At 45.4% G+C, this 20,216-nt stretch overlaps 2 protein-coding genes across 4 annotated transcripts in view; one reads left to right on the top strand and one right to left on the bottom strand.

Moving 5' to 3' along the window:
- Positions 1-186: 186 nt before the first annotated feature.
- Positions 187-17,262, top strand: LOC110086396 (serine protease 8). Of its 3 annotated transcripts, XM_020807296.3 has the most exons (7): positions 187-559; positions 10,884-10,937; positions 11,381-11,546; positions 12,466-12,740; positions 13,519-13,685; positions 15,075-15,279; positions 16,479-17,262. In XM_020807296.3, the coding sequence occupies exons 1-7, from the start codon at positions 496-498 to the stop codon at positions 16,601-16,603; spliced, it is 1,056 nt and encodes a 351-aa protein (XP_020662955.3). In that variant the 5' UTR covers positions 187-495; the 3' UTR covers positions 16,604-17,262. The 3 variants fall into 3 exon arrangements, with proteins under 3 accessions (XP_020662955.3, XP_020662954.3, XP_020662953.3); XM_020807295.3 differs by having other exon boundaries at positions 11,384-11,546; positions 15,075-17,262; XM_020807294.3 differs by having other exon boundaries at positions 189-559; positions 15,075-17,262.
- Positions 17,263-17,544: 282 nt separating this feature from the next.
- The window catches only part of KAT8 (lysine acetyltransferase 8), a 10,692-nt gene continuing 8,020 nt past the window's right edge, over positions 17,545-20,216 (bottom strand). The window contains exon 11 of the mRNA XM_020807307.3: positions 17,545-19,132. Within this exon, the coding sequence (XP_020662966.2) occupies positions 19,068-19,132 (65 nt within the window). The 3' untranslated portion in view covers positions 17,545-19,067. The remainder of the gene's footprint in view (positions 19,133-20,216) is intronic.

Genomic DNA, 20,216 nt, shown 5'->3' with positions numbered 1-20,216 from the left:
CTGCCTCCTTCCTTCCCCCTCTCCCCCCTCTCTTCCTCTGCCCGGTCCTGGGAGGCCGGTCCTGGGAGGGCCCCCCCCTTCCCGCAGTGCCTAGAAAGAGTCGCCGCTCCGTTTGACAGGCCAGGGATGGCGCGCGGGGGGGGGGGGAAGGGAAGGCTACAGGTGAGCCAACGCGCAGGAGGCAACAGGTGAGCCGAAGCGGGACTTCCCCCTCCTCCCGCCGCCGCGGCCAGGTGCGAGGGAAGCAGCTGACTGGCTCTGGCGGGGAGCCCAGCCCGTCCCCAACAGGTTGGGCCACTTGTCCGTCATCCCCGGGAACGAGGCCGAGCCGGGAGCGCCGCCTCCCCTTCTCAGTTCACCTGCCTGCTGGGCTACCTGTAGCAGCCTTCGCCCCGGCTCGCTTGCGTTTGGCTCTTAAGGCGCCGCCACCTCTCCGGGAGCAGAGAAAAGAAACGGGGCTGAAGGCAAGCAGACATCCTGACCAGTAGCCACGCCATGGGAAGGTGGCTAGCACTCCGGTCCTTTGGACTCGCCCTAGGCCTGATGTTTGCCAGTGGTGGTGAGTACCCCGGGACAACTCTCCTAAGATATTAACGGGGCGCCATGAGCCAGGGACTGGAAGATTTGCCTTGGTGGGACTACAGTTCCCATGTTGGTTAGGGGATTCTGGGAGCTGTATTCCAGGGCGGGGAAAAAAAAAACTTTCCTGTCTTTGCTATGATCATGGCCCCTCTCTTCTACCTTTCTCTGCTTGCTCATAGAGTTCTAGGCGCTGTATTTTTTCTTTCCCCACATCCACACCCCACTAATTTTGTCTGCTGGCTTTTTTCCCAGTTCCTCCCCTGCCATTTGGCACAGAGGGCGGCTTGGCATCCATGTCAAGATCAAGCAGTTTAATTAACAACCGTTGGGTCCTTTCAATCTGCTGGAAATGTCTGGGCGGCTGTGTGTGGGGAAAGTTAATGGCACGAAGGTTCAAATCCCTAGAAGGGAGAACTTTTGGAGCCCCGTGGCCCCGTTGAAGGCGAAGAGGAGCCACCGGCCTGGCTGTGTAGACCAGTCAGTGGCTTCATCAGAAGTACCAAGGCAGCCCAAAAGCTGGGTCACCTTGTGTTTACCTACCTGTGCCTTGAGATGGGGGGAGTAACATAATATATGGGTTTGTCATTGTATCTGGGGAGGAAAAAAAATGTAGTGATTCATTGTTGGTCAATACACATTTAGTCAGGAGTTAATTTCTTAAAACGGAGGTGCTGGGATTCACACGTCTGGAAGCTTCCCTCCTCCCTTCCTTCCCTATCTCTTGGCTGGCTGTAGCTACCTTTTTTTTTTGAAAGGGAAGTCCTGTTGAAATGGATGGTTGTCCTCAGATTTGCTTCACATGGCTGCAAGTTTTACCGTTGATTATTGTTACATTAAAAAAGCTCTGTGTGAATTCTCCAGGGTTTACAAGCGAGTCTCAGAACTAAGCCGTCTTAAAGGAAATTTAAAAATCTGTACATCATATATTATGGACTGTGGATGTGTGCCTTATTATTTATTGCACTCTGATGCTCCTTGGAGGAATATAGCTCTAAAGAAATATTACCAAAAAAGAGGAATATTTGGAAACCAGCTGCCACATAGTATACATCTCCTGTTAGGTGGCAAATTAACAGTAGAGGATTTGGCTCAGTTGTTTATTTGCGGTGAGGCTGCAGTGGAGGTCCGGTGATCTTTGGGTGGAGTTTTGATGGGTGGTCTGATGACTTTTCAATTGCAAAAGCAAACACATCCTGGTCTCTTTTCCTCTTCCTGAAAGCAGTCCTGTGTGTATAGCTAGGGGGTGGGAGAGATGGGTGTTACATTCCTAGAGGACAAAGGTCTTCGAGTGCTGAGAAAACACAGGCAGAATGGGGAGGGGGGCACGTCTCAAGCAAGCACTTGTAGAACACTGGAATGAGCTTGTCACTTGCCTTTTCTCCCTGTTTCTTTGATTTTTCTCCTAAAAATTGAATTCAGGTGAATTTTTAAAATGGTTATCATTACATCTCTCTGTAACAGATGCTTTACCTAATGAATGTCTTCTTCCCATCATTTTTGTTTCCTTGATCTGGTAGAAAAGGAAAGGTTATTAATCTGGAAAGAGGAAAAAATTAGCCTGCAGAGGTTGCTCCGTGTTTTACAAGAAAAGCTTGTTTGAATGCTGCAGGTTCTAAGCTAGAACATTAATAATAATCATATGCCGTCAAGTCAATTCTGACTTACGGTGACCCATGGTTTCCCATTCCTGTGTTCTTGGGGCATCCTGGGACTGTGCCGCTCACCCAAGGCCACACAGGCTGGCTCCACCCAGTGAGGAATCGAACTCCCAACCCCTGGTTTTGCAGCCAGAGAGACCTAACCCACTGAGCTATCCAGTCAGCCAATGAGAACACTGGCTGCCTATTTATGGATGTGAATGGGAACTGGCTTTGATGATATGTCAACATAAAGACAGCAGTCCGTGAATGCTCAGAGGTACCGTTCTTTAGTACAGTGGTGCCTCACTAGACAGTTACCCTGCATGACAGGTTTTTTTGCTAGACATTGACTTTTTGTGATCACTATAGCAATTCACAAAACAGTGATTCCTATGGGGGAATTTCACTGGACCATATTTGGTCCCTGCTTAGCAAACTGATTTTCGCTAGACGACGATTTTGACAGCTCCCTCTGTGCTCGCAAAACAGGTGTTTTCAGGATCTAAGCTTCGCAAGACAGTGATTTAAACAGCTGATCGGCGGTTCGCAAAGCGGCTTTCCTATGGCCAATCTTCGCTAGACAACGACGATTCTTCCCCATTGGAACGCATTAAACAGGTTTCAATGCATTCCAATGGGGAAATGCTTTATGCTAGACAATGATTTCGCTAAACAGCAATTTCAGTGGAACGGATTATCATCGTCTAGCGAGGCAGCACTGTAAGTGGTGGTAGATGTCAGATCTTAGACTCTCGGAGATGCAGTGAGTTTTAGTCCCACTAGATTTTAATCAGTTATAGAGGCTGGTGGCAGCAGTACTGGTATTACTTCTTTCTCCTCTGGGAAGGAAATATGACCTAAGAGCAAAAGGGCATATATAACCTTTCTTTCTTTCTTTTGTAAAAGTGAATAAAGTGGAGAGCCGCTGAAGGTGCAGCCAGGAGACTGGTTTGTGTGAAACTCCTGTTATCTGTCTTCCAACAATCCCGAAACTCTTTGTAACCAGACACCATTGAGAGAAGAGGCTTGAAACCCATGACTTGGGAACAGTGGGCATGGGTGTGCATTTTGCGGATGCCGGCAGGTGTATGTTTGTATAAGCATGAAGTATGCAAACCGTTGACTGTTGTACCTGTGTTCAGTCCTGGAATCAACCTCTCGTGAGCATTTGGACACCTCTGTAACTAAACGTGGAGGATATACCTCAGCGGTGTCTCTGTGGTCACTTCAGTAAGGTGCAAAACGGTGTACACTGCCAGTTGTTTTCAGTGGCTGTGTAATGCCATGGAATAGGAGGGTGAAGGAAAGAGGGCCTCTGAGCATATTCAGAATGTCTTTCTCTTACCACTGACTAGTGACAGCCACTCTCTATGCCTGAGATCACAGGACATATGTTTCTTCCCTGATAGGCTGATTTCTTCTGATGTCTCACGTTAGAAATTTCCTCCCTGAATCAATAACGGTGGATATTAATCTGCAAAGCATACAGTCTTGATTCAAGTCAGTTCAGACAAGTGGTATTTGCAAATAATTGCTGTAGTGCTTATGCGGCATGCCCCTGTTTTCTAGCCATCTGTTTTCTTCTAGGAACCAGAAAAAGCTGCATCTAGTGGAATTCGGCCGGTTGTGTCACTGTAAAAAGAAGAAAGGAGCATTCAGGCAGAGAAAGTGGCCGCTGTAATTTCTCAAAACGGTTGATTTTTCTCCTGGGCTTTTTATTTCTTTACGGGACAGAACTGGTTGAAACAGAAACAGCCAGGTCATGTTGTGAAGGTTTCGAAATTTGTTGCTGAGGAAACGGCCTGAGAACTGCACTGAACGGTACGAAGTATGCCCCGAGAGATTCTTTGAGGGCCGCCTTGTGTCCTGTGAATGCTCATTGTCTGGGAGGGCTGAGATCTGGGGGCCAATTGGTGCAACAGGGCATAGGGAGGTCAGCTTGGTGTCTTTTCGGTGAAATTCTGTCAGCCAAGGTGGGGCCAGCTTGACATCACAGGCAAGCCACCTAACCAGTCAGACTTGGCTCTATTTTTAAGTTGCCTTGTTTGATTATTCAACTGCAGCCTCCTGATGACGGGGCCAGAATAGTAACTGGCCCGTATGAGGACCAGCTTGCAATGAGCTGTTGGGTTTAGCTTGGGATATTTTGTGGGCAGATTTAAACGGTGTCCCTTTGTGGTCTCATTTAGGAGCTGAGCTGAGTGACGTCACCTAAATTTTGTTTCGCGCCCAGGTTATTATGAGGGCAGACTGATGACCTCAGTGTCCCCTAGAGGCAAGTTCCTGGGGTTCATGCTCTTGCAGGAAGTCAGGACTGATTTCTCTGGAACAGGTCTGGGGTTCCCAACGTGGTTCAGAGGATATGGACAAACTGGAGAATATTACAGCTTTCTAAGGATTCCCTTTGGAAGGATGGGGTCAACTTGATCGTTTGTTAGAACCTCAAAGAATTTAAGATTGGGACGTGGTGGCGCAGCAGGCTAAACCGCAGAAGCCTGTGCTGCAGGGTCAGAAGACCAGCAGTCGTAAGATTGAATCCATGTGACGGAGTGAGCTCCCGCCAACCTAGCGGTTTGAAAGCATGCAAATGCAAGTAGATAAATAGGGACCACCTCGGTGGGAAGGTAACAACATTCCGTGTCTAAGTCGCACTGGCCATGTGACCATGGAAGACTGTCTTCGGACAAAACACTGGCTCTATGGCTTGGAAACGGGGATGAGCACCGCCTCCTAGAGTCGAACACGACTGGACAATAATTGTCAAGGGGAACCTTTACCTTTACCTTAACAGTCTTAGAATCTGTACCAGGAGATGGGAAGAAGTAAGAATGCCTGAGGGTCTGCCGAACCTCATTTCCCATGTTCCACCAAGGGAAACACAGTCAAGTCTTCTGTGGTTAGGCTAAGCTGTGGAGATTTCCAGGATGAAATATATAGCTTGAACCCTGACAACTCTCGTGTTTGAAATTACCCTTCTGGAATATGTCAGAGCATTTCTCTATATATGTATAGGGACCCTCAACCTCTGGCCCCACAGCCAGATGCCTAAGCCACTGTGCTACCTATTCAGCTATATGTGTATCAAAAAGGAGGGAAATACCTTTGGTCTATGTGTATTTTTCCCATTACACATTGTTTGATTTTAATCAGCTCTTTGTGGCCTGGCTTTATTCACTGTGGTTTTTCTAGTTGCTTTCCTTCTCTGATTATTGGTTATGATTTATATTTTAATTGTTCTATAGTTCTTTTCTTTCTGTGAGTCATGGTGTGCCCTTCAGACAGAAAGGGGAAATGAAAATAATGAATGTATTTTGAAAATCGAATCCATGTTCCTGCAAAGTCCTGCCTCACCCAAAAAGTCATTCCCAGGCCTTTTCCACCAAATGTATTATGGACCAAGGGGTGATTCCTCAGATAGTTAGAAAATGATAATACGAGTCAAGATTTTTCTGGGCTTGCTCTTTAAAAAGGCTAACAATTCTCTTTTGAAACCTTGGATGTTGGTTTTCTGATTGAACCAATGTAGTGAGTGAACTGGGTGCTAGATTAGACGGGTGAGTGAGTCCCGGTTTCCAATCCCGCCTCATCCCCAGAGCTTGCGGAGTGACGTTGGGCAGTCATAATCTCTCAGCTTAAACTGCCTCAACAGGGATGTTGTGAAGGGGAAAATGGAAGCTGATCCTATAGGTTGCCTTGAGTTCATTTTGAAGAAAGGTTGATTAGGCATCCTTCAGTCTCGAGAGACTATGGTAACATGCTCTGTATGGAGGACTTGGAACAGCATCTAGTGTGCTGAGAAGGCCAATAGGAGAGTGACCATCCCTTTCACACTGAAAACAAATCCAATCTGTCCCCTGTCCAGCTCCCTACTTTTGCTGCTCTTGGAACTGCCTCTTTGCCTCGGCCTGCTGGACAACTGTCTCTTCAAAGTGGGAGAGGCCATGATGCACTGCCTGCCTCCAGGCTGAATGCTCAGATGTTGAGGTTTCCCATCTGTTGAGGTCCATTCCTAAGGCTTTCAGATCTTGCTTGCAGATATCCTTGTATTGCAGCTGTGGTCTCCGTCTGGGGCGATTTCCCTGCACTAATTCTCCACACAGGGTCTTTTGGAATCCGACCATCAGCCATTCTCACGACATGCCTGAGCCAAAGTAGATCTCGCTGTTTCTCCCCCACCGGGCAGCTTCTCCGCTGCTGAAATTGCCATCGGGGCAGCCCTTTGGGAGAAGCCGGGTGGCGGGGAAGAAAGGCAGGAGCCGATCTGGTCTTTCTCCCCCACTGCGCGGCTTCTCCGCTGCTGAAACCACCATCGGGCGCAGTGCTTTCGGAGAAGCCTCACGGTGGGGGAGAAAGACCGGATTGGCTCCTGCCTTTCTTCCCCACCACCCGGCTTCTCCCAAAGGGCTGCCCCGATGTCGATTTCAGCAGCGGAGAAGCTGTCCGGTGGGGGAGAAAGGCCAGATCGGCTCCTGCCTTTCTTCCCCGCCACCCGACTCCCTCCCTTTTCCAAACTGTTGGGGTGAAAGAGCTAAAGAAGCAGCCTCTTCGCCACCAACGGTTTGAATTTCCCGCCCTTTTTCCCTGCCTTTTTTGTCTGTACATCGAAGCTCCGTCTGCAAGTCCATCCAAAATTTTGTGGCTGGAGCTGTATGTACGTTGAAAAGTCCGTAAGTGGGGCCATTCGCAGGTCGAGACTCCACTGTACAACTGGTTCCAGCGACGTTGCAGGAGTTCACAGAATGACACGAACTGCCTCCGGGACTCCAGCTCCGGATTTTGCCTCGAGGTTAACTCCTGAAACCTTTTCCATCAGTGGATGTAGCCACAAGGCAGTGGAGGTTTGAAATTGAAGTTTTTCTTCTCCTAGATGGCCTGCCTTCCAAGGCTGATGAGCCCCACCTACCTGGCCTGCTCCTAAAATGTATATGCAATGCTATTTGGCTTTCCTATTTACCAGATTAGAGTCAAAAATAGAACCAGAGAATTTCATGTGCCATTAGGTGCGCGCTTCTGCTCGCACTCATTTAAAGCTAAAACTCTGCCCCCTCAAACCATGTGGTCAGGGAGAATAAAGGTCAGCCTAGAAGAAGATACCTCACCAAATAAAATGTCCTCCCAAGAAAGGTTGAACAGATAGATAATATGATGAGTATGACATTAAAACATTTATAGTAGCCATAGCATGTGAGCCTGGGTGCCAAGTCACCCTGCTTTAATGATGTTAAATAACAGAGAGTCAGCAGTCATATCACTTAAACGTAATAGTCAGAATAGCGACTGACTCTTCAAAACATCAACTTCCATTTTCAGAGTGGTTATAATAAACAAAACCGTAGTGCTTTTACCCCTCCCCCCCCGAAGCATATTTGTTATTCCCCTTTTCTCCTCTCAAAACAGGAATTCCACTTGACTAGAGGAAAAATATTCAGAACAACCTGGCCGGATCTTTTGACTTTAAAAGAAGCTCAGTATGGACAAATAAGCAATCGAATCCTTTCATATCCTAAACTGTCCTTTCTTTTTGTTGTTACGTGCTATCGAGTCGGAACCGACTTACAGCGACTCCAGTAGGGCTTTCAAGGGAATTTAAGGAGTGGTTTTACCAGTCCCACACACATACACCCCGTGAGTTTCCATGGCTGAGCAGGGATTTGAACACAGACCTAAGTCTTGGTTCCATCACTCTAGCCACTACACAACGCTGGATGTCGAACGGAAATTGACAATTGTGTGGCAGTAAGTCAGTTCTGTAACACGCTCTACTTGAGGCTACCTCCCGAAAGCGTCATGAAACTTCAGCGGGTCCAGCAGCCGCCATATTGAGATTGGTCACAGAGATCACATACGAGCCCCACTGTTGCGGCAGCTCCACTGGCGGCCAATCCATTTCCAGGCACAATTCAAAGTGCTGGTTCTAACCCATTAAAACCTAAACAGCTTGAGCCCAAGCTATCTCACAGACCACATTCCGCTTTATGAACCTAGTGGAATATGAAGATGATCGGGAGAGGCTTTCCTCCTGCCCTAGCCCACCTTCACCAGGTGCATATTGTGGAGACAAGGGAGAGGGCCTTCTCTGTTGCTGCTCCCAGGCTTTGGAATACCTTCCTTCCTTTTAATTCGTGTCCCACTCCCATTAGTGTCGAGGCACTACTCAGGGTGGTTACAGAACATATAATAGAAAACAAAAATAAAGGTAGAGCAGGCTGGCTGCATTTCTGCCCTTCTTCCGCAAGCAGGCAAAGACCGTTTCTCTTCAGGCAAGCTCTTTTCTTAGTGACTGATTGGCTAGGTGTTTGTGTGTGTGTGTTTTAGTGGATTGTTGTACGTTACTGCTGTGAATGTGTTTTGGTGTTGCTTTTGTTTACCAATTTTTAGTGTGGTGTCTCTTTGATCTTTTTGTATTGTTTACTCATTGTTAAATTTACATACTGTCTTTTAATGTTGTGAGCTTCCGCGTGTCTTTTTTAATTAATTTGCATATCTGTATGGGTCATATGAGCGGGACGTGGTGGCACTGCGGGTTAAACCACAGAAGCCTCTGTGCTGCAAAGTGAGAAGACCAGCAGTTGTAACATCAAATCCATGCGACGGAGTGAGCTCCTGTCGCTTGTCCCAGCTCCTCCCAACATAGGAGTTTGAAAGCATGCAAATGCAAGTAGATAAATAGGTACCACCATGGTGGGAAGGTATCGGTGTTTCGTGTCTAAGTCGCACTGGCCACGTCACAACGGAAACTGTCTTCAGCCAAATGCTGGCTCTATGGCTTGTAGACGGTGATGAGCACCGCGTTCTAGAGTCGGGCATGACTGGACTAAATGTCAAGGGGAACCTTTACCTTCACCTATGGGTCATATGAGCACAATAAACTTTATTATTATTAATAAAAGTTCTGACTTATGGCAACCCTGTTCAAGATTTTCTAGGTAGGGAGTACTCAGAACTGGTTTGCCATTCCCTCCTTCTGGGACTCTGCAGCTTGCCCAAGACCACAGACTGGAGCTTTGCTGGAATGCACAGTGGAGAACTGAGCTCTCAACCTCTGGTTCCACAGATAGATTATTGTCCACAGAGATGAGCACTGTTGCTTGTTCATGTTTGCACACCCATGGTAGACATTTCAGAAGAAGATTTGTTTGTTACCAGTATATTCAGTCCTCCTTCCAAAAAGCTCGAGGTGAGCTTTTTGGTGGCTGACCTAATCCCCCACTTTACAATCACCAACTGTCTTGTGTGGCAGGTTAGCCTGAGAAAGTGGGACTGTCCGGGAGGCCACTTAGTGAGTTGCATGGCCAAGTCATATTTACAATTCAATTTAATTATTTTAATATTTAATATATATTAAAACCAAAGCCCTACTTGGGCCAGGCAACGATATAGAGGCAAACCCATTCCATAATACATTCAACTGGAGTCCCATAGAGGAGCTAAACCTGGAACTTCCTCTTAGTTAAGAGTCCTCTAGTCTAGTCCCTTCAGGGGTGAGTGAGTTTCAGCAGGGCTGCGTGTGCTCTCTTACTCTGTCTCTGACGACACGGTGATTGGGTGCTCGCAAAATCAGTGCCAGCTCATCTGTCAGGAATCTCTGGCATGTCAGGATTCTCATCCTGGAAAGTTAGTTCGCTCTCGGTTGGCAGGTTCCTGGGAAGCAGGGCTGTGGCAAGAGAAACTAGGGCAGGTGGAGACTGACTCCTGAGGAGGAAGGTGCAACTTTGGGAAGAAATTTCAGAAAGGGAGAAACTGCTTCTCTCTGTATTTGGTTGTATCATGATGTCATTTATCATGTGAAGTCGAGGAGACTGGTGTTGTCAGACATTACATCGATCTGGATAGGGCTCGTCACTTTTTTGCTTTTCCTCTGGCGCTGTTCCTTCACCTTTCAGTCAGGTGTGAAAGCTACGAAGAGCAGCATTCTTGAAACCTCTTCCTCCTCAATTTCTGCCTGTTTTATAGCTGCTGAGGTCACAGTGACTTGGCAAAAAAAAAAAGACACTGTTCCCCATTTGATTTTCACATTCCAGGACAGACATTTAAAAGAAGGGCCATGGCTGAGCCATACCTCCATCGAAGACCTGCTGAGGATTAAAGGATCTATTTGAATCCAGTGGTAGTTTGGAATAGCTTTCCTGGATTTTGCCACTGCAGGGAATTTCAAGACAATAACACATTGCCTGCCTTCTAAAACGCTAACTTTCTGTGTCTCTGAGGATAGAATTTGACTGTGCCATCTCTTCTCCATAGGCGCTTTCAGCCTTTAAATGGTGCAGTCCAGGAAACCTTTACCACTTGATTGCAATGAATGTCTGAATTATTATACATTTTCCAGGAGATAAGTGTAGTCCTGGATTGCAGCCCAGACGGGTTGGTGGGTAGATCACTGTGAAGGATGTAATCTGTTGGTAAGGATTTCGTATTTGAATTTTGGACTTTAAGATAATACATGGCCTGGTGATTTATTTTAAAAAAAAAAACTTACCTGAAACTAAACTGCAAAACTGGGGTCTCCAGGATTCACTCTTAGAAAACATCTTCAGTGTTTTATTTTTCATAGTAAAGAAATAAGAGCTTTCAGTGCAGTTCACCAGTTTTGTCATAATTGGAATGTTGCATACTACCTTTATAACTGACTGATAACTTGTCTTTTTTATTTGTTTTATACAGGATTTTTATCGTGCTCGCACTGTGCAGTTGTAGGCGAGGCCAGCACAAGAGAAAGTAAGAGATTTGTGAATGTTGTATTGATTTAAAAAAAAAATACCAATAACAATAGAATATCACTGTCCACCCTTTCCATTTTCCTCACAGAAGTATGTCATTTTCAGTTCCCATCACTGGTTCCCAGCAGTCTTAGTTTACCTATCGTTATACATTTTTCCCAAAGGAAATCTTACAAATGGACCCTTTAATGAATCGCCAAATCCTTTCCATATATACAAGTACACAAGTCTTGACTTTTAAACACTGCCTTCCTATTTGGTCCACTGTACCTTTTGAGATCTCTCTCTCTCTCTCTCTCTCTCTCACACACACACACACACATACACACACACACACACACACTCAAGCCCTACGTTCATTATTTAATCGTTGTATACAAAAGAAGTGTTGTGATGATTCTTGGAATGCTTTTTTCACTCTACAAAATGTCTTTTTATCAGCAGTGCTCTGCGGAGTGCCCTCCATGGGACGAATTGTGGGTGGCACAGACGCCCAAAGTGGACAGTGGCCCTGGCAGGTCAACCTTAACTTTGATGGCCATCATGTCTGCGGAGGGACCCTCATCACCCCCCAGTGGCTGGTCACGGCTGCACATTGTTTCCCTCCGTAAGTGTGAGCAAGGCATATGTGGTGGATGATACTGTTGTGGGTATTGGAGAGCAGAGATGGAAAACTGGGCTGTCCTTTGGAAATGCAGGTGTCTCGCCCAGTAGAATGGGCAAGATCCAAGTCTACATTTATAAGCTGGTAAAAAATTTAGGGTTTGGAGAATACAGTAGGTATGGAGAAATGCCATGCTTTCTCATGACATTATAATTCACCCAACAATTTTCATAATGATCATCTTTGTCTAGCTTATTCCAAAATGTGTACAACTCCATACTGTATGGTTGTGTATCTTGTTGCATATCCTCCCCACCTCATAGTTCAGTTTGTTGCCCCTGTAGTTGTGAGAGTTCTTAGTCTCAGATAATGGCTAGATAGAGATCCAAGACAGACAAAAGGAACTTGTTCTCCACAAAGTTTTAGAAAAATTTACTCCTTCAGACTCAGCAGTCCTCCTGCCCGAATCCTACAGCCTTAACTGCATTGTCTGGTGAGGCAAAGGACTGCCATGGAGTCCTCTTCTCTTTCCTCATCAACCTCAGTTTTCTCTTTCATGTGGGGTTGGTGTGGGTGGCTGGGAGGTGGCCATTGTGGCATCATGTTTAGTGAGAAGAAGCTGTTTTCTTCCCACCTCAAACTGCAGCAGAACTCAGGCAATCTCTGTGGAGATCAACCCGAAAGTGGATAGAACCAGGAAGTGGAGCCACTTTCTTAAACTCATGGGTAGAATCATTGCTGTATTTCCACACTCTGTACATTTTGACACCCTGGAGCCAAGCCCTGGTTTTGCCCTGCCCTAGTTACGGCTTTGCCTCTTTGCCTCATCCGTCTAGCAGAGGTGATTTGACGTCTCTGGCAATGAAACTCCTTTGGTATCTTAGAAATGGATTTTTGTTTTCTTTTCTCTTCCTCACTTCAGAGTGAATCCAATAGACAGGTATGAGGTGACCTTGGGGGCCTTTCAGCTTAAAAACCCCACGCCGGACATCGTAGTGAAGCAGGTGGCGCAGGTGATCAAACATCCCGAGTTCACTGATGATGAAGGATCGAAAGGGGACATTGCCCTGGTGAAGCTCAAGGAATCGGTTCCGTACACCCGGACGATACGTCCCGTCTGTCTGCCTGCCTCCTCTGTCAGCTTTCCCAAAGGAATGAAGTGTACAGTCACTGGCTGGGGCAATGTGCTCACCTCTAGTAAGGAATTTTTCTCTTGGAATGACACTCCCTACAGTTTATTTGGTGGTGGGATGTGTCTGGGAGCTGTGAAACACAGCCAGGAGAGAAGCGTTGAATGATTATCTTTCTTGTGGCTCTTGTTTCCCCAACACATGTAGGGATCTTTGTTCCCATATTTCAACACCGGGGTCTGGCCTGGAACACATGTAGTTTGTTTCTTTTTTCTGTTTCTGTGCTTCTTTCTGATGGTTTAAAATGAAAGATGCCCAGAAGAGCTCACAACTGTGATAAAGATCGGCCAAGAAATAATTTGAAAAATGCATGATGCCAAGTCGTTGAGCAGTGTTAGAAGGAGATGGTTGCATTTAGGGGCCAATAACTGGCAAATAAAATCCAAACATTTTAAGTAGACTGAAATAAAGTCTGCAACAACTAAACAGATGTAAAGTAGGGCCTGGCGAATTTCTATAGGGTGGGTTCTTTAGATTTATGGTACCAGTGCTAAATAAGGCTCTTCCTGATCTTGCATTATAATAATAGGAGGCTGCATCTGGGCATGTGCAGAGTGCTTTATTTTTCCTATGCATCCCATTTAGACAAGACATATTGCAACATCTGCATCTGGAAATGGGCTTAAACCTTCTGCATTAGAGATTGTGGGTCCCAGAAAGGTTTTAGGTTTGGGACCTCTTATTTTGAACTTAAAATTTGAGGGGACATCCCTTTTTAACACGCACACGTACCCCTGCCTTCTCTACCACTGGACCCTGACTCTTAATTCTGTCCTTCCATTTAGCAAGCCTTCCCTCACCTATGACACTACAACAGCTTGAAGTGCCCATAATTGGGATGGACACCTGCAAGTGCCTATACAACCGAAACCCGGACCCTGAAGATCCTCACGTTCTCCATGATGACATGTTGTGTGCTGGATTTGCTGAGGGAAAGAAGGATGCTTGTCAGGTGAGACCATACAGAGGTTGGGGAGATTGGGAAAGCTTATTCATTGAAGTGGGATACGATAACCCATCTCAACATTTTGGCTGAAAGAGTTGAAAGCCGAGCTATGGACAGGTTCCTGCTATTTCAGTGAAGAGTATGTAGGAGATTGTTCCTCACAGAAGAATAGAATAATGGGGTTAGAAGAAGGCAATTGTCCTACTGCTCTAATAGTGAAGACGTTTTTCCTGATATTCACTTGAAATCTGGCTTCCTATAACTTGAGCCCATTATAACACGTCCTGCACTCAAGGATGATTGAGAACAAATTCTGTCCCTCCCTTCAAATATTTGAAAAGGGCTATCATATTTCCTCTTAGTCTTCCTTTCTCAAGGCTAGACGGGCCCAGTTCTTTAAATATTTCCTCATAGGGCTTTCAATCCCTTGACTGTCTTTGTTGCCCTCTTGCTGAACTTGTTCCAGTTTCTATGAATCGTTCTTAAAGTGCAGCACGTAGAACGTAATATTAATGTCATATTAGCAGACTAGTGCCATTTGTTCTTTGTCTTAGACACCATACAGATGGGCCAAGTATAAGCATCATTCACACATACACACACAAAAGTGAGGCAAAGAATGCCCCATAGTTGTATGTGGAACAGAATCCGTGTTTCTTCCCCTCACAAAACATGTTATTTCCCAGCCTCAGCCAAGCAATGAAGTGGCATGAAAAGTTATTCTTCTTAGTGTCATAGTTGTGGACGTTTAAAACTAAAACATACAGGAGTGTGGGGCAAACTTAAACGTTAAATAAGGAGTTCTAACACCTGTTCTCAGAAGATGCTGGCCACAGAGACTGGTGAAACGTTAGGAAGGAAAACCTCCAGAACATGGCTAAAGAAGCCCCAAAAAACTACAACAACCATCATTAAATAACATGTTTATTTCCTGCGGTTAACATGTTTTCCCACTTATAGCGGGATTTGGGAGATACAGGTCTTCCACAATTGGCCTTCCAAATTAAGCCTGTGTTTAATTCTTGTGAAGTTGGTAATCCGATCACACCACAGAAGGAAAGCATATGAAATCCAAGACACATAGGTGGATTTAATGTAAAATACTGTGACAGATTACTTTCTGGATTTGGGGGAAGTATCTTTTCTAAAAGCATGCTAAGCATATTGCCTTGTTTTACCCTAAGGAAGGGGAGTTAGAAATGCTTATATGAAAGACATTGCATTGAATGAGACTGACAGTGGGCCTTGGCTAATTCTGGCCCTAATAATCATCTTCCAGATCTCTGATCTTTGCAGAATTAGGTGATGCCCTCTGGCTTGTGAATTTGCAGATTCTCAGATCTAGGTGTTTAATTTCCCCCACAAACGCATAAACTATTTTTTTGTTTTATCTAGGGTGATTCTGGAGGACCTCTCTCCTGTCGTGTTGGAAATGCCTGGGTGCTGGCAGGAGTGGTGAGCTGGGGCGATGCATGTGGGGCTCCCAACCGGCCCGGCGTCTATATCCGTACTTCAGCCTACTCTGACTGGATTAAGGAGAACATTCCGGAGGTGGAGCTCAGCGAAGTGAAACCCAACGTGGAACCTGTCTCTGAAGAAGGCATGTGCTCCAATACTACTACTAGCCGGCCTGGACTTTATGATGGTATCCAGCCCTCGCCAGGGTGGAATCGCCCTATCGTCCCCAGTAAATTCCCCCCAGAAAATGGGGCCCCTTCAGCTTGCATGGCCAGTCTGCCCCTTCTGCTCCTTGTTCTCCTTCAGAGTTTATATTACCTTTTATAAATAATACCTCAAATATGCCAAAACATTGTAGCGGAAGAGTACTTCTTTTTAGTCCCCTACTCATTGGTGGTCCTGCTATTTCACAATCTTACACCTCAGATTATTATTTTGCACTCTCAATTTAGTGCGGTTGGCTGTGACTCCAAAAATATCTGCATGCTCTTCAAGCAGAAGTTTCCTTCAAGCTTTGCGATTCAGTCTTGCGGGTACCTAGTGCCAGCATCTTGAGCCTCAGCTTATTGTATGCTTTTTATATCCAGCCCTGCTAAGTTTTATGTGTGTTCCACTTCCATTGCTAATCATCTAACTTTTTAATTCATTTCAACCTTCCCAACATTTCTGTATTTCCTGTGTTAATAGCATGCCCCTCTTTGCCTTGCTTTAGAGAACGTACTTCTTTTAAGTTATGAAATTCCACTTACCCTCTTCCCCAAGTCAATTCTTGATCTGCTTTTGTGTCCGACCGTTCATTAATTCCTTCCTTCTGGCAACCTCTGACAACTCATTCTTCATACCCATACCTGTAACCTTGAGCTATCTCACAACAGAGACATCTTTTCTCGTGCTTTGCTCCAAAGCCAGCCTGTCCCAATAGTTGCAGTGTGTGCCTGCCATCTTGGTTCTTTGCAGTAGTAGTTTCCTCTGCAGCCCATTCTCTTTTCTTAAAGTGGGATCTACAGAGGCTTAGTCCTAATTTAAGTCAGGATCCACATAAGATTGCACGGCCACCACTTCTGTCTTATGTTGACTGGCTTCCTACCAGGAATTGCACTAAGTCTTCCCAAGCCATAGAGTTGGTTGGATCCTGTTAGTTCTTAAGTTCCAACTATTGTTTGGTAGTCCCACCCTTCTTGATACCTCACAGGACAACTAAAAATGCTTTAAGCTGTTCCGTACCTATATTCCTTGCTAGGGTAGGTGTGGGGGACCCTCCTCCTCCCAACCAAGACAATGCTTGGTTCCTGGGTGGAGCAGTGGTGCCCACTGTCTATATTCATCTTTCACCCTACACAGATTGGATCAAGAACACGGTTGGAGAAGTGGACGAAGGGACATGTTCCACAGCATCCTCTCTGCTTTTTCCTCCCTGGATTTTGGTGGCCTGCTGGTTCTTGCCATACAGCTTTGGAACAGGCTAATGCTCCTGTGTTTTCCATGCCTCCTCCCAGTAGCAAGACTGAAGGGGGAAAAAAGGAGCCATGGTGGTGTAGGACTCTGGAGCCAACTGATTTTGAAATTGGTTCTATTTATACCCTTGATTAGAGGACTAGGTCCAGCTTTGTGTGGTGATCACAATAATATAACTTCCACTGACTCGTCTTGCATTTGTCACACACAGTGAAGATGATTGCCTGGTTTCTACATTTCTGTTTCATGGTCAATTAATCTATGGGTGGCTGAAGTATTTTGTGTATGAGTGAGTGTGACAAGGGCTTGAGGAAATGATATAATCAAAGCAATGTTCTCTCGTTGTCAGCTTGACAGACTTATTTATGGTGTATGACTCAAATGTGATGCAGCAGCAGCCGGAATGGGATCCTTGATGTGAATGTGCTGTCAGATAGACAAAACAATGGTCAGTGCAACCGCAGTGTTGGAAGGAAGAAGACAGATGAGGTGGGTGGTGGGTGGGGAACCTACGTCCTTGCAGGCAATCAGCTTTTTCCCCCCCCAAGCAGACTGTTTTGCACAACTATTTAAAAATATCATGTAAGCATCTCTCACTCTATCAAGAAGGATGTGATTCGGATGCTACCTCTCATGATGGTTTTTAATAAAGTGAAGAGTAAATTCTGCAGCATGGGTGGCTGTTTTATTATTGAAGGATAATCTTGGTCCACCACAGCTGGATCACAAGCATTCTGGATGTATTAGAACTGGCCAGCAACACAGCCTCTAGTGTATGGGACCCAATATGTATAAAAGTTGCACAAGCGGTAACGTTCAAATCTCTTACAAGTTTTATTCTCAGAAGAGCCGAAGCTCTCAAGTGGTCTCATGATGAGGCAAATTGGACTTGCCCTCGTGCCAGCACTATAAAACAATGTAGCTCACATGTTACTACACAGTGATACTGCACTCGTTTTGTGGTTTTTATTAATTAAAATACTTTTTAAAATAACAGAAAACACTGCATATGTGGAGTCTGACTCCAATAGCTGTAGCAAGACTACCAAACTCAATGGCTGTTTCTTCCAGAAGTCCTCCATGCAAGTCCACACTCCTGCCAACAGCACTGGTGCCAATGTCAAAACAGTGTGATAAAAAGAAAGCTGTATGAAGAACAGTGGCTTCCGTCTCTTTCAGCATTGCTGAGCTACAGAGACTTGTCTCTTTTGGGAGGAAAACCCTTATTTTATCACCTGATAATGCAGTACACACAACATAGGGCAGCTATGTCAGGATTAAAACAAACAAACAAAAAAACCCCATGAAGTAACACAATTTTCTCTAACTTGCATGCTGTCGCAACAATGCAAAGTCAGAGTGCTCCTCCCTCTCCACTTTGTTCCTTTTCATATATAGCTTTTCTACTGAATTTGGGATTGGGTGGTAGGAAACAGCCCAGATCCCCTACAATAAGCTAAAGGCCAGGTTTCATTTTAGCTGCCCCTCCACAGTTCACACAAGCTCAGCAGTGGAAGTGGAACAATGATATTTTAGTTGCTGCATCTGCCTTGGGAAGCTACTCTTCAAGTGAGACCCAAGTGTAGACTCTTGCTGCCAATACTATCTTAGGGAAAGGCCAACTGCCTAACTATTTAGGAAACAAGGCAAACTAAACTGTAAATCCTTCCAGTCTCTTTTTCCAAGGCTGCTGGCAGCAGCTGTGTCGTTTGAAACGCTGGGAAAACCTCTTTGCCAGACCTAAAAAACCGGTGGGACATTTTTTTTTATAGACCAAGACTTCTTGCATCAGAAGTCACAACTGAGGGCTTCCCTTGAAACGGAGTTTTGTACTCTTAGAGCAAAAGTTATACAGCTTTTAACAATTTGAGCATGAACATTACACTAGTGGGCATTGTTGCTGGAGAAACTATTTTCCTTTCCTGCTTGTAAATTAGTACTCCTTGGAAACAGTCGCTACTGCCAACCAACATTACCTACCAAATCTGTTGACCGATTTTCCCAAACATCTGGACAATGCATTCAGGCACATGTTTGCTTGCTAGTCCCCTTTTGATCTACAACTAATCTTCCACGGTGTATGACTTACTTAATTCCAGAGGTGGGAAGAAGCTTGCAGACTTTCCATAGAGTAGGTGAGAAACTGGCTACATCTCTGGCCCAATAAGGAATAATACAAGAAAGTGGGTGAATTCCCATTCCCTGCTACAACAGAGAGGACACCAGTTTTGTTAACCAGCAAAGCAACGTTTCAGGCTGGCAAGGGAGGAGTTTGCCAAGCAGGACAGAAGAGGGTTTAGGTGGGCTACCTACACTGTAGTGAAGCCCTCTCCTCTCCCTGACCCCTGGTCTCTCTGTTCCAAGCATGTCTTATCAATACAAGACCAACACAGATGCTTCACCTTAGAACATCTCTTTAGAACGAAGGGTGGATATGCACTGAAGCTTAGTGCTTTTTTTCAGTCAATTCTTCCTTCACTTCTTGGAAATCTTGGCTTGCTTGTGTTTGGGTGGCGCCCATCGCAGGCAGAGGGAATCAACTGGAGAAGTAATAAAAGAAAGAGGAAAGGAGGAAATTGTCAAAAACTCTATAACGGAGCAGAATGGCCAAAGACATTCTATTGCCATCTCTTGATACGATGGGCTGCCTCCTTTTAGAATACCCACGAATGTGTCATGGGAAGTAATTCGAGTTGGATTGTTTTCCATGATATTTTTAAACGGCTCCTTGAACAAGTCTGTAGCAGCAGCAAATCAATATTAAAAAAATGTCCTGTCCAATTTTTCTTAGCTTTCCCAAGACTATTTGCTCTGATAGCCAGCATGGAAGCAAGTAGTTTGTGAAAAGCAAAATGAGATGCCAGCCTGTCTTTCATGTGACTGCCCATCATTCCTCCCCTTGCCCTGCCCTACAAGGATCTCCACATCGGCTTCTTTAGAGGGGAGAGGCATGGGAGGAGGAAACTGCCAACTCACCACAGGTCTTGTTATGTAACATCACGGGCACATCACTCCCACCCACGGGGGACAAACAATGACTCTTTCAACAAGGATAAAAATTCGAAACCAATGCAAAGAAGCTCTGACTCCGCGACCTCTAGTAAGGTGGTTCTGTGTTTATCTTTTGCTGCGCCTGGCACACTCCACAATAGGGCTAACAAAGCAAAATCCAGTTCTGCAACTTAATACGGAAACAGTGCACTCAGCGAGCCCGGATTTGGGGAGGGATGCAATTTCTGCTTTCGGAATACTGCAAAGTGATTAAGTCTATCTATCTATTTAATTTATATCCATAAACATGCTTTCTACAAGGACAGACTGGGGTGAAGAACCTGTAGCTGTCCAGATGTTTTTGAATTCCATAGACGTTCAGCAGTGATGGCACTCATGATATTCTAACAACATCAGGAGGGCCATGAGTTCCCCATCCTTGATATAGGAGTACTATCGAAGACTATAGCGGCAGAAGGGGAACTGGGGAAAAAAATATACAACTTAGGGTGCAACTACACAGTGAAGAAAATGCAAATCCACTTGTACACATTTGCTGTGAAGTTGCACCAGGAAATTCAGGTCTGTGTGATTTAAGTGGCCACAAAGAAAAACAGAGCCCTTTTTTGCTGT

This window comes from Pogona vitticeps, chromosome 6 (genome assembly GCF_051106095.1).
Source record: "Pogona vitticeps strain Pit_001003342236 chromosome 6, PviZW2.1, whole genome shotgun sequence".
In the NCBI taxonomy this organism is placed as follows: Eukaryota; Metazoa; Chordata; class Lepidosauria; order Squamata; family Agamidae; genus Pogona; species Pogona vitticeps.
This window is presented reverse-complemented; position numbering and strand designations above follow the sequence as displayed.